The 14,458-nt window shown below is 47.1% G+C and overlaps 1 protein-coding gene across 1 annotated transcript; it reads left to right on the top strand.

The window, feature by feature from the left end:
* Positions 1-798: 798 nt before the first annotated feature.
* Positions 799-13,150, top strand: LOC120045349 (synaptopodin 2-like protein). Its single transcript, XM_038990228.1, has 7 exons — positions 799-900; positions 5,615-5,766; positions 6,383-6,613; positions 6,712-7,160; positions 10,515-11,455; positions 11,831-12,873; positions 13,024-13,150. The coding sequence occupies exons 1-7, from the start codon at positions 799-801 to the stop codon at positions 13,148-13,150; spliced, it is 3,045 nt and encodes a 1,014-aa protein (XP_038846156.1).
* Positions 13,151-14,458: the final 1,308 nt, after the last annotated feature.

Here is a 14,458-nt window from a genome sequence, read left to right as displayed (position 1 = left end):
TTCCAAACCTCTCCCCAACTCTCCTATCCCCCCTCCCTCTCCCTCCCTCTCCCTTCTCCTCTCCCTCTCCTCTCCCTCTCCCCCTCCCTCTCCTCTCCCACTCCCTCTTTCCCTCCCCTCCCCTCCCCCCTCTCCTATCCCTCTCCCCCTCCCTCTCCTCTCCCTTCTCCTCTTGCGGCAGTTTGAGACAAAGCCTTGGAGAGGGCTGGATTGGTGGTCAGGGCGGTGTGCGAGGGGGCCAGAGGGTTATTTTGGGAGGATCTATCAGCATCCCTGGCTGGAGCTGCAGAGTGTCATGACACGTGTGGTGGATATAAAACACACACACATACACACACACACACACACACACACACACACACACACACACACACACACACACACACACACACACACACACACACACACACACACACACACACACACACAAACACACACTCTCTTGCCCCCTTCCAGCCGACACAGCATTCCACTATTAGCAGACGGAAACCAGTCCCCCTCCCCATCTCTCTCTCTCTCTCTTTCTCTCTCTCTCTCTCTCTCTCTCTCTCTCTCTCTCTCTCTCTCTCTCTCTCTCTCTCTCTCTCTCTCTCTCTCTCTCTCTCTCTCTCTCTTTCTCTCTCGCCCTACCCCCTTCCTTCTAAACCCCCCCTCTCTCTGGGTGGAGTAAGTGGGCTGGGTCACAGAGGAAGCATGTCAGACCAGTGAGACAGTACACATACACAGAGCAGTTGGAAGAAGCAGAGAGACATACACTCCGTGTGCAGTGTGATTCAGCGTGTGTGTTACTGAGTAGTGATGGTAGCAGAGGAGGTGGTGGTCACTCTCTCAGGAGGGGCTCCATGGGGCTTCAGACTGCAAGGAGGAGCAGAGCACCAAACACCACTACAGGTGGCCAAGGTACAACGTGTGTGTGTGTGTGTGTGTGTGTGTGTGTGTGTGTGTGTGTGTGTGTGTGTGTGTGTGTGTGTGTGTGTGTGTGTGTGTGTGTGTGTGTGTGTGTGTGTGTGTGTGTGTGTGTGATAGGAATTATTACAGTATGTTGTCTCTCTCAGTGTAGTATACCGTTAAGACAAGATAAAACCACCTTAAGAGCAGAGGAATTGACGGCATGCTCTCTAAGTGGACACACACTCACAGAGACACGCTGGTGTTGACATGGCAGAATGCATTTAATCTAATCAGAAAATATATTGTAGAAATCTGGGCTGCATGTAGGGCTCCCGCGTGGCACAGCGGTCTAAGGCACTGTATCTCAGTGCTAGAGGAGTCACTACAGTCCCTGGTTAGATTCCCCTCTGTATCACAGCCGGCCTTGATTGGAAGTCCCATAAGGCAGTGCACAATTGGCCCAGCGTCCTTAGAGTTTGGCCGGGGTTGGCCATCATCATAAATAAGAATTTGTTCTTAACTGACTTGCCTACTTAAATAAAGGTAAAATAAAAATGTGACCTCTCTCAACTTGGCGTAGATGTTAGTACTGGGTTAGAGAAATGGATCATTCACAACTCCAAATCTCAGGGCTGATGGATCAATGTTGTTGGCATCAAGATCTCCATCAAGATTATCCTTGTAGCTCAGTTGCTTGTGCTTGTGACACCAGGGTAGTGGGCTTGATTCCCGGGACCACTTATACATAAATTATATGCATGCATGACTGTAAGTCGCTTTGGAAAAAAGCATCGGCTAAATGGCATATATTATATTATTGCCGAGATACCCGTGAACCTTTTAACCCCCAAACTCCTCTGCAGCTGACACTGAACTACCAGCCCGTCGCATGTGTGCTATTCTATTCTCTTCTACTATATTCTATTTTCTTCTATTCTCTTCTATTCGCTTCTATTCTCTTCTCTTCTCTTCTATCCTCTTTGATTCTCTTCTCTTCTGTTCTCTTCACTTCTACTCTATCCTATTCTCTTCTCTTCTATTATATTCTCTTCTCTTATCTTCTAGTCTAGTCTCTTTAATTCTATTCTCTTCTACCTCTTCTCTTCTATTCTACTCTATCCTCTTATCTTCTATTCTCTTCTATTATATTCTCTTCTATTCTAGTCTCTTTTATTCTATTCTCTTCTTTTCTCTTCTCTTCTATTCTCTTCTCTTCTATTTTCTTCTCTTCTCTTCTCTTCTATTCTACTCTATCCTCTTCTCTTCTATTATATTCTCTTCTATTATATTCTATTCTAGTCTCTTTTATTCTATTTATTCTCTTCTATTATATTCTCTTCTATTCTCTTCTCTTCACTTCTCTTCTATTCTCTTCTATGTTCTTCTCTTCTATAATATTCTCTTCTATTATATTCTCTTCTATTCTATTATCTTCTCTTCTACTTTATCCTCTTTGATTCTCTTCTATTCTATTCTCTTCTCTTCTACTTTATCCTCTTCGATTCTCTTCTCTTCTTTTCTATCCTCTTCTCTTCTATTATATTCTCATCTATTCTATTCTCCTCTTCTACTTTATCCTCTTCGATTCTCTTCTCTTCTCTTCTATTATATTATATTATATTCTCTTCTATTCTATTCTCTTCTACTCTATCCTCTTATCTTCTATTCTATTATATTCTCTTCTATTATTTTCTCTTCTCTTCTACTTTATCCTCTTCGATTCTCTTCTCTTCTCTTCACTTCTCTTCTATACTCTTCTATTGTCATCTCTTCTATTATATTCTCTTCTATTCTATTCTCTTCCACTCTATCCTATTCGATTCTCTTCTCTTCTATTCTATTCTACTCTATCCCCTTCTCTTCTATTCTCTTCTATTATATTCTCTTCTCTTCTATTCTATTCTATTCTACTCTATCCTCTTCTCTTCTCTTCTATTCTACTCTAACCTCTTATCTTCTATTCTATTATATTCTCTTCTATTATTTTCTCTTCTCTTCTACTTTATCCTCTTCGATTCTCTTCTCTTCTCTTCTATACTCTTCTATTGTCATCTCTTCTATTATATTCTCTTCTATTCTATTCTCTTCCACTCTATCCTCTTCGATTCTCTTCTCTTCTCTTCTATTCTATTCTACTCTATCCCCTTCTCTTCTATTCTCTTCTATTATTTTCTCTTCTATTCTATTCTATTCTACTCTACCCTCTTCTCTTCTATTCTCTTCTATTATATTCTCTTCTATGATATTCTCTTCTATTCTAGTCTTTTTTATTCTATTCTCTTCTACTCTATCCTCTTATCTTCTCTTCTATTCTGTCCTCCTCTATTCTCTTCTCTTCTATTCTAGTCTCTTTTATTCTATTCTCTTCTCTTCTATTCTATTCTATTCTCTTCTATTCTATTATCTTATATTTGCTTCTATTCTAGTCTATTTTATTATATTCTCTTCTACTCTATCAAATTCTCTTCTCTTCTATTCTATCCTCTTCTATTAAATTCTCTTCTATTCGCTTCTATTCTCTTCTACTATATTATATTATCTTCTATTCTATTCTCTTCTCTTCTATTATATTATCTTCTCTTCTAGTCTCTTCTCTTCTAGTCTGTTTTATTCTATTCCATCCTTTTCTATTCTCTTCTATCCTCTTCTATTCTCTTCTATTCTATTCTCTTCTATCCTCTTCTATTATATTCTATTCTCTTCTATTCTATCCTCTTCTATTCTCTTCTATTCGCTTCTATTCTCTTCTATATTATATTTTCTCCTATTCTCTTCTATTCTATCTTCTATTATAGTCAATTTAATTATATTCTCTTCTATTCTAGTCTATTTTGTTTTATTATATGCTCTTCTATTCTCTTCTATTCTATTCTATTCTTCCTATTCTATTCTATTTTATCCTATTTTGGTCACCCCTGGGGTAACTGAGTGAGAAGACTATAACACAAAGGCCCTCCACCGATATAACTGTTCTATCGCCATTGCCAGACAAAGTCACCTCTTCTTTTATCTGTAGTTAGTGTGTGTGTGTGCGCATGTGTTTAACTATACTTGTGGGGACCAGAAGTGTTGTTAGTCCCAATGCTAACTTCCCCTAAGGCTTTCGGGTTAAGGTTAGGGTTAAGGTTATGGTTAATGTTAGGGTTAGGACTTGGGTAAGGGCATGGGTTAGGGTTAGGTTTAGGGTTAGGGGTTAGGAAAAATAGTATTTTGAATGGGACTGAATTGTGTGTCCCCACAAGGTTAGTTGTACAAGACCGTGTGTGTGTGTGTGTGTGTGTGTGTGTGTGTGTGTGTGTGTGTGTGAGAGAGAGAGAGGCCATTTTTCCATGGCCTGCTCCAGCTCCTCTTAAATGAGCTATTCTGATCCTGCGGACCTTTCTACTCCCAGCTGGGCTTATCTGAGGCATGTATGCCCTCCACATAATCACACACACAGTCTCTGGTGCCGACCGGTAGAGGGGAAAAACGGCGGGTAATGTACATGCTAATGCTAACCAGGCTAATTTAGCCTAACAGGTACACATTACTCACCATATAAAGTGTGTAAAAGGCTACATCCCTGGTTAGCTGCTCTGACTATGGGTTTGTCTAGGAATGTGGCTGGTTCTCCAGCTGGGGTTTATTTTGGGGTGTATGGGCAACACATGGTGAATGTGAGGCATGCCCTCTGCCCACTGTGTGTATGGGGGGAGGCAGCTGTCTAATACCCCCCCCCCCCCCCCCCCCCCCCCCCTAACTGCGTCTTCCCACAGTGGCTGGGCATGTGTGTGTGTCTCAATGGGGTAAGGGCGGCTTAATGGTTAGTCTGTGAGGTAGCAGATTATGTGTTCTCTCGACAGGGGACCTACATTTGAAGAACAAACTGTGTTTGTGTGTGGTTGGTTTGAGAGTCTTATATTTGAGATGTTCTGCTGTTCAGCATGAAATGATTCTGCTATGTGTCATCTGTCCACTGTTCTTTCTTTCTTTCCCTCAAGCTCTCTCTTTCTCTCTCCCCCTTTATATCTCTTCACCCCCTCTCTCCATCCTGCCTATTTCTCTCTCTCTCCCCTTTCTCTCCACCCCTCCCCTCTCTCTCCCCCTTTATATCTCTTCACCCCCCCTCTCTCTCTCTCTCTCTCTCTCTCTCTCTCTCTCTCTCTCTCTCTCTCTCTCTCTCTCTCTCTCTCTCTCTCTCTCTCTCTCTCTCTCTCTCTCTCTCTCTCTCTCTCCCACCTATCTCCCATGCTTTCTGACAGATCCATGTATGTATAGGGCTTTGCTTCCACCCCTCCACCCTATTCAGTGATGGATAACTTCATGACATCATTGCCTAGTTTGTACCGCCCTTCAGACTCCCCCCTCCCCTCCATAGCCCTAGAGAGATGATGTCCTCATAACATAAATAGAAACTTGCGCTGGTCTTTCCCTACTAGCACTGACTTTGTTGATAGCTACTTTATTGAGGGTAAATGTACTTACTATGACTGTGATGTGTTGTTGTCTCACCTCGCTATCTTAAGATGAATGCATCAACTGTAAGTTGCTCTGGATAAGAGCATCTGCTAAATGACTAAAATGTAAAACATTTAAACCTCAGAATTGAGTTGTTCAGGTTTTGTCTCCCCCTAGTGGCTCTATGACACTTCTCCCACCTCTCAGGGGTCTGAAGGGGTCTTGGATTCCATGCTGCTGCATTGAGGCTGTGCGTGTGTATGTTAATGTGTGTTGTGTGTTGCAGGTGCGACGGCGTAGTAAGGCGTGCAGGGCCGACCTGAGGGAGGAGGATGAGTTGGTTGCCATCGGCGACCATGTGTGTGCAGAGCTCAACCACGCTCAGGCGATGATGCTCATCGACTCCCATCGACACACTCTCAACCTCAGGGTCAAGAGGTCAGAGCATACAGGCATACACTCAACCTCAGGGTCAAGAGGTCACAGCATACAGATACACTCAACCTCAGGGTCAAGAGGTCAGATCATACGGACATACACACAACCTCAAGGTCAAGAGGTCAGAGCATACAGACATAGACTCAACCTCAGGGTCAAGAGGTCAGATCATACGGACATACACACCAGTGCAATTCTACACAATGTCCTGCAATGTCCTGCAATCCTACACATTTTGCCATGTCTTATGCCTTGTTCTTATGCTATCTGAGTAAATCATGTTTACAATGTTTGATTCTCCCTAACTGTCTAGTTTTTAGTGATTGTTAGTTTCTCCATTATAATTCCTAAGTACTTTACATCTGGTTTCAGTCATTTTAGTTTACACTGAAAATGTTTTACCATCTGGCAAATTACCCCCCCATCCAAAATGTTTATTTTCTTTTTTTTTCAGTACAACCACGATTTAGTCCCGGCGGTACGCCACTGCTAAATGCATATAGGGGATACACTGTACACATACACTAGACCTATACAAATAGACAGTAGAATAAGCAACGCAGACACATACATAGACACACACAGCCTGGCTATCTCTTTCTCTTTCTGCCTCCAGGTCTGGGTTCCACTCTGTGGTCCTGCCGGGTCGGATACACACAGCCACACACACTGACGGGCCGGCCTGCTTCACCCTCACCTCCCCCCCTGACAGTGAGGCCTATTATGGAGAGACGGACAGCGATGCGGACACACACACACACATACACCGCCGCCAGCGACACACACCTCCGGATGCGCGCTCTCCCGGTCGCCAGCAGGAGGAGGAGGAGACTTCGGAGATAAGCGGGTACGAGACAAGAACAAAATAGAATCATCCCCAACCTTGTTGGTTTGTACTATGACATCACCATGACCTGCCCAATCCCTCTCTCTCTCTCTCTCAAGGTATGAGAGCGCTCCAGATGGGGGGGGTTCCCTGCAGGGGACCTGGGAGCAACTACCCACACTGGGAAATGGTGGGATCCAACAGTGGGAGCAACCAACGGGATCGGGAACAAGGGGGTTTCAACCTGGAGTACCACGCAGGGAGGTGGTCTACCAACCCCAACCCCCGCAGGCCCCGCCAGAGTGGACCCACCCAGCCCGGCCCGTCCTACACCATGCGCAGGGGGAGCCAGTGGTGGGAGGAGAGGTGGAGGGAGAGGGAGACAGTGGGTTCCAGGAGGCAGGGGGGTGTGTGGTTCTGGCCTGCTCACCCCTGGTGTCTCCAGAGCGGGCTAAAGGAGCCATGATGCTGGGCTCCAGCTCACAGATGGTTCCCATGGTGGGCGCCCAGCTGACCCCACTCAGTGACGAACTGTCTGCTACGTACAAGGAAAAGGCCCGGCAAGCCAGTGAGTACACTATACCAGATACCCTACACACTATACACTATACACACTACAGCCTACATGAGAACTCTTCAGCTGCTTTGAACTGTCTCTGCAACGCCTGTGGGATTGTCTGTTAGTGTCTGTGAGTGTGTGGGAGTGTATGTGAGTGTGTGGGAGTGTATGTGAGTGTGTGGGAGTAAATGTGTCTGGTTAAGGGCTTGTATGTAAGCATTTCACGGTAAAGTCTACACTTGTTGTATTCGGCGCATGTGGCAAATAAAGTTTGATTTGATTAGAGAGAGGGGGATATTTCCAGTTGCTGTCTATCTCATGAATCAAAGCCTCCCTCTCCTATTTCTGTCTCTCCTGTCAGTATTCTAAGCCCTGGTCTCATCCAGTGTATTTATGGTGGGACGGCTAGCATTCCCCTCTGGCCTTGACGGACACACGGACACAACTGACCTCACATTTAGTGATCCCCACAGCTGAATATGCCAGGCTGATGAGAGGAGAGGGGATGGGGGGGGGGGGGGGGGGGGGGGGGCTAACCTGATCAATTATACCCTATTCATTTGTAAATCAGGTTTCAACTCCATGTCAAAAATGTCATTCTTCCCATGCAGTTAGACATAGGTATCTGACCTGCTTAGATGACGACATGAATCTATTAACTCATGAATGATGTAACTTTCCTCACAACTGTCTACCTCATTCTGAACTATAGCAGCTGATGGTGATCCCTGGCACGGCGTTAGCCTGCTGAGCTAAAGCCTTGGCATAAGCTTCAGGAGATAATGCAAGTCTTCAGGTTTCAGGCGAGGTTACATCTTGGACATAGAGACAATAGTGACAGTGACTGTTGACTGAGGGTACAGTAGAACTGCCCTTACTCACATCACACACACACACACGCACGCACGCACACACACACACACGCACGCACGCACGCACACACACACACACACACACACACACACACACACACACACACACACACACACACACACACACACAAACACACACACACACACACACACACACACACACACACACACACACACACACACACACACACACACACACAGCTAACTCTGGAGCATTTACAAGGTTGTTGTATGGAAATATTTTGCGGATCTGAGTGGGTGAAGGACGGGGGAGAACCCCATGGACAGTGTGTGTGTGTGTGTGTGTGTGTGTGTGTGTGTGTGTGTGTGTGTGTGTGTGTGTGTGTGTGTGTGTGTGTGTGTGTGTGTGTGTGTGTCTCGGTGTGTGTGTGTGTCTCGGTGTGTGTGTGTGTGTGTGTGTGTGTGTGTGTGTGTGTGTGTGTGTGTGTGTGTGTGTGTGTGTGTGTGTGTGTCCAGACATCTGTCAGACAGACATGAATAGGGGGATGACATCATGTGTTGGTTTGGGATAGAAGAAGAGAGAGAGAATAAGAGAGTGACACAAAAGAGGAGAGTGGGGGATAGGAAGAGAGGAGAGAGAGAGAGGAGAGAGAGTTGTCATCCTACCTAGAATACAACTGGTCACTTTCCACCTGCCTGAGAATGTGTGTGTGAGGGTTAGAGAACACACACACTTGGAGACATGAGGAACTTCACATCTTCAACGGGTTTGGACCCTGATGAACATGCCGTTATTCACACCATCTACGCTGGTAAGTCATACACACACACACACACGCACACACACACACACACACACACACACACACACACACACACACACACACACACACACACACACACACACACACACACACACACACACTGGAGGTGCTGAAGGTGTGGTCAGATGCTGTTACTGGACAGGAGGCGTTTTCTGCTGATGGTTCTGGGTGTTTTTAGTGAGAAGTTAAATCTGTTTGGTGATGGTGGGTAATATTTCTGGTCGGGTAATATTGCTGGTTGGGTAATATTGCTGGTCGGGTAATATTGCTGGTTGGGTAATATTGCTGGTTGGGTAATATTGCTGGGTGGGTACTATTGCTGGGTGGGTAATATTGCTGGGTGGGTACTATTGCTGGTTGGGTAATATTGCTGGGTGGGTAATATTGCTGGTTGGGTAATATTGCTGGTTGGGTAATATTGCTGGGTGGGTACTATTGCTGGGTGGGTAATATTGCTGGGTGGGTACTATTGCTGGGTGGGTAATATTGCTGGGTGGGTACTATTGCTGGTTGGGTAATATTGCTGGGTGGGTAATATTGCTGGTTGGGTAATATTGCTGGTTGGGTAATATTGCTGGGTGGGTACTATTGCTGGGTGGGTAATATTGCTGGGTGGGTACTATTGCTGGGTGGGTAATATTGCTGGGTGGGTACTATTGCTGGTTGGGTAATATTGCTGGGTGGGTAATATTGCTGGGTGGGTAATATTGCTGGGTGGGTAATATTGCTGGGTGGGTAATATTGCTGGGTGGGTAATATTGCTGGTTGGGTAATATTGCTGGGTGGGTACTATTGCTGGGTGGGTAATATTGCTGGGTGGGTACTATTGCTGGTTGCTGCTGGTCGACTCTGTCTTTGTGTTTCTGCCAGTCAAGGCTGCTGTGTGTCTCTCCTGCCCTGTATATTTATTCTGTTACTGATGTCGACTGATGTCATCTGATCTGTGGTTAGATAAGAGAAACCTGGACTGATTCTTCTCTCCAGATAGATGCGTTATGAGCTGTGAGGTTTGAGTTAGACTGTGATTCCTGTCACTGTTTGAGTAGATGCACCAGCCTCGTAGACGCCTCACCTAAACCCCTGATCCCTTCACTGGTGTATGTGTGTGTGTGTGTGTTTGTGTGTGTGTGTGTGTGTGTGTGTGGCTGTTAGTCATGCTAACAGTATTTGTGTGTGAGGCTATTTCTGAGGGCTGAGTTCATTTATATAACGGCTGAAATATCTCCATCTCATACACCAAATTCATACACGGATATGGATACAGACAGACAGACAGACAGACAGACAGACAGACAGACAGACAGACAGACAGACAGACAGACAGACAGACAGACAGACAGACAGACAGACAGACAGACAGACAGACAGACAGACAGACAGACAGACAGAGACAGACAGACAGACAGACTAACTGGTCGTTGCTCAACTGGGGAGTTGGGGGAAATCAGAGCTTTGAGCCCCCAGCACACTCTCCTGTCTGTCAGGGTTGAGCACTGCCCACCCCTCACTGGCTGAAGGTGTCACCCATCATGGTGTCATCATGGATTTGAGTGACATTCCAGATGCTGTCAATCTTTCCCAAACAGGCTTTTATGTTTCTAACCAGAACATTCTTATTCATTACAGTTACTTATGTAATCCTCTGTTCTCTCTTTCTCTCTCCCCCAATCCTCCCCCCTCCTCCCGTCCCTCCCCCTGTCTACCAGAGCTGCAGAGAGGAGAGAGTGTGGTAGACAGGCAGGTGAAAGAGGCTCGTACTAAATGTCGTTCCATCGCCTCCCTGCTCACCGACGCTCCAAACTCCAACTCCAAAGGAGTTCTCATGTTCAAGAAGAGACGCCAGCGTGCCAAGAAGTACACCCTTACCTGTTTCGGCCGCGCGGAGGGGGAGGTGGGTGCTGAGACTGGGGGAGAGACGGAGGGAGAGGAGGAGGAAGGGAGTTCATTCCCCTCGGGTTCAGAGGTGGATGAAGAGGGCTTTGCTGGAACCTTTGACCCCACCTGGGACAGCGAATACCTGGACATGCTGGATAGGAGGAGTTCTGCCTGCCCCTTCACCTATAACTCAAGGCCCCAAACACCAACTAATCAGAGCTCAGGGTATGATTCCTTGGCCTATCAGAGCCCAGAGATGAACATGTCATTCAATCAGGGGTCTGGGATGAATGCCCCAGCCTATCAGAGCCCCGGGCTGGACTACATAGCCTATCAGGGGAAAGAGACGGAGCAGTATGAGCAGCAAAGGAAATTGGCCACTCCTGTCACTTACAACTCTGCCACTAACACCTCCCTGACTGCAAGTTTGTCCAATGGGGGCTCAGCAGGGATGAGTCGGGCCAGTGTGGTTCTGACTTCCCCCTCTCACACCCCGATCCCCCCCCAGCCTGACCTAAACACTAACCCTAACCCGCCTGGGGGAATCCATAACCGCACGGCACGTCCCTTCACCTCAGGCCTCGCCCCATCTCGCCCCCCCGCCACCCCTGTCATCTTCCGACCCGTCCAGCCCACTCCTGGCTTAACAATGGTTTCCAAACCCACTGCTGCGGTATCCATGGTAACCATCGCCCCCCCTCGCCCTTCAGGGGCGCCCGAGGCCAGGAGAGCGGTCTCCAGTACCTCCCTCTACATCCCCCCTAGACCTACTGCATCCATCCTCTCTCCTCCTCCTCTTGTTCTCTCTCCTCCATCCTCTCCTACCCGCACTCCTTCTCAGCCTTTCCTTTCTCCCTCGGTCCATACTGCCACCTTCTCTCCTTCTTCTGACCGCTGTTCTCCTTCTCATTATCCTCCTCAACCCACCCAACACTTCTGTTCCTTGACTGCTCCTCAACCTTTCTCTCCTCCTCCTGCCCCCATTCAACACTTCTCTACTCCTAGTCAACCTTTCTCCCCTCCTCCTCCTCATGCCCCAGTCTATCCATCCTCTGCCATGAATGCCCAGCCCTTCTCTCCTCCTTCTTCTTCTAATCAACCCTTCTCTCCTTCCTCTGCCACACCTTACATTCCCTCCCTTGCTCAGACCCAACCCCCTCCTCCCTTGATCTTCAACTCCTATGTCTCTATGACAAACCCTGCCATGGTGACCCCCTCCACTGCCCAGACCCCTGCCTCTGATTCATTGTCGTCCCGTGAGCAGCGAATCGCCGTCCCCGCCTCCAGAACAGGCATTCTCGCGGAGGCGCGTCGTCGCAGCAACAAGAAGCCCATGTTCCGTCCTTCTGTGGAGAACAAGAAGGACGTGTCTCCAAACCCAGCCCTGCTGGAGCTGCTCCAAAACCCGGACGCACCGACCAGGATAGGCCCAGGCCCCATGGGGCCTAGTGGAGGAGTTAGTGGGGAGGCTGGAGGTGAGTCAGGCCCTGAAGAGGACTGGTTGAAGCTGGGGGCTGAGGCCTGTAACTTCATGCAGGCACAGAGAGGCTCCAAGCCCCCTCCTGTGGCCCCTAAACCCCAGCCTCCTCCACAGGTGCCCCAGCTAGCAGGGAAGGGGGGTCAGCTGTTCGCCCGTAGGCAGAGCAGGATGGATCGCTATGTGGTGGAGACCCCCTCCTCACCCCAACCCGGTCCCGGCCACCCCCGCCAGCCCTCTCCCACACCCTCCCTCCCCTCTCAATTCAAATTCTCCTCCAGCTGCAGAGCCCCCCCTCCCATCAGCTACAACCCCCTCCTCTCCCCCTCCTGCCCTCTCCAGGCCCAGCGCCAGAGGGCGGGGGTAGCAGGACAGGGTGGGGGTTCAGCGGGGCATAAAGCCGCCCCTGGGGGTCAGAAGGCTCAAGGCATCAAGGCTTTGGACTTCATGAGTCGCCAGCCCTATCAGCTAAACCCCTCCCTCTTCAGCTACGGGGGCGGGACTCCCCAGGGCCAAAACAAGATGCCACGTACGTATGAGGTCAAACGCTTCTCCACGCCACCTCCCACAGGCCCCGCCCCTACTGTCATCATCCCACGGTCAGCGACCACACTAGGAGAACCGATGTGGAGGTCTGATGTCATTTCTCTTCCACCAACAGCCACTTCCTGCTACCAATCACTCTCTACCCCCCCCTACCAGTCTCAGCCCCAGTGGGTCCCTCCGACTCCAGCCCCCACAGGCCCCCTCCCGCAGCTCCCGAGCTTCTCCTCCGTCCATGTCCCTAACCCTAACCTCTACCCCTCCCAGCCCCACGCCCCCCAACAAGGTAACAGTCAGTTTAAGAGTGCCCCTGATCTGAGCCCTTTGGCCCACACCCCACCTCGCCCCGCCTCCACGCAGCCCTCCAGAGTGCCTCGCCCCAAATTCAGCACCTCTAACCTGGGTCTGCAACCTAGCGTCTGGCGCCCTGGATCCACCATGAGCTAAGACAACACACTATAGACTGGCTCTGGAGAAATCCCAGCTAGCAAATTTGGTTCCTTGGAAGTTGTGGGAACGTAAGTTTTTGGTTTACCATTGCTTCTGGGAACGAAGCCATAAGTTACCCTGACCGGTAAAACTGAATGTTTTTTAAACATTCTGATAACGGAAGTGAACATTTTGCCTGTTCTGGGAAGGTACGTTTTTAGTTTGCAGGGAGATTTTGAGAACATTTTACTCTGGTTCCCTGAAAGTTTTCCTAGGTTTTATTATCATTCTTAGAACAGAAATTATGGGTTGTTTGAAGGTAATTAAATAACATTTTGAGAACATTATCTAAATGTTGTGAATGTTTTAAACAAAATGTAAAGGTTATTTTGAATTTATGGAATAACTTCCTTAACATTTTCACTGAATGTTTCAATAAGACTTTCAATAACACTGCTAGATTGGTTTGTTTAGAACCACAAGCACAGATTAGACACATGGAAATGTATTCGCTCAGGCATTAATCACACAAACACATTTATTTTTTATTGTGGCACGGCGTCAGTGAGATTCAAACCTATGATCTTCTGTTCTCTATCCATGGAATTAGTCTACTGCGCCACCAGGATGGAGCTAACATGTTTTTTTACTTGTTTAAAAAAAACGAATGTTCATTGTAGTCTACACAAACAGACCCCATTTCAAAGAAAACAAACATTCATTAAAGTGTGGCCAATTATCGGGCACGGCTAACACACCTGAGGAGAGAGTTTTGTTGACGCTGAGAACGGAATGTATTCGTTTTAAAACGTTATTAATGTTTTCTTGTGGTTTTTAGCAAACGTTTTCTTAATGTTCTGAGAACATGACTTTAAATAGAACCATGAGCAAACCTTCAGACAACGTTATGCTGAAGTACTAAAAATCCCACAGAAGAACATTGTTTCTTCACGTTCTCTGAATGTTCTGAGAACATGACTTTAAATAGAACCATGAGGAAACCTGTAGGAAACATTATTCTGAAGTATTGAAATTCCTGCAGAAGAACGTTGTTACTAAACGTTCTCTGAACTATTTGAAAACATTCCCAATGTCAAACCAGTTGGAGAACGTTCCTAGAACATGACCAAAAGTGTCAGTAAATGTAACCATGTTTCAACTTTTTGAAAACTTTAATTAAAGTAACAAAATACCAAGAAAATAACATTATTTCGTCAAGTTCCTTAAATCTGCTCGGAATGTTCCAAAGCCAAGCAACTATCCTGCACCATTCCCAGAACGTTGTGGGAATGTTGTATGCAAAATAACCATAGGACAACTATACTC

The sequence above is a fragment of the Salvelinus namaycush genome, chromosome 4 (assembly GCF_016432855.1).
Source record: "Salvelinus namaycush isolate Seneca chromosome 4, SaNama_1.0, whole genome shotgun sequence".
NCBI classification, from domain to species: domain Eukaryota; kingdom Metazoa; phylum Chordata; class Actinopteri; order Salmoniformes; family Salmonidae; genus Salvelinus; species Salvelinus namaycush.
This window is presented reverse-complemented; position numbering and strand designations above follow the sequence as displayed.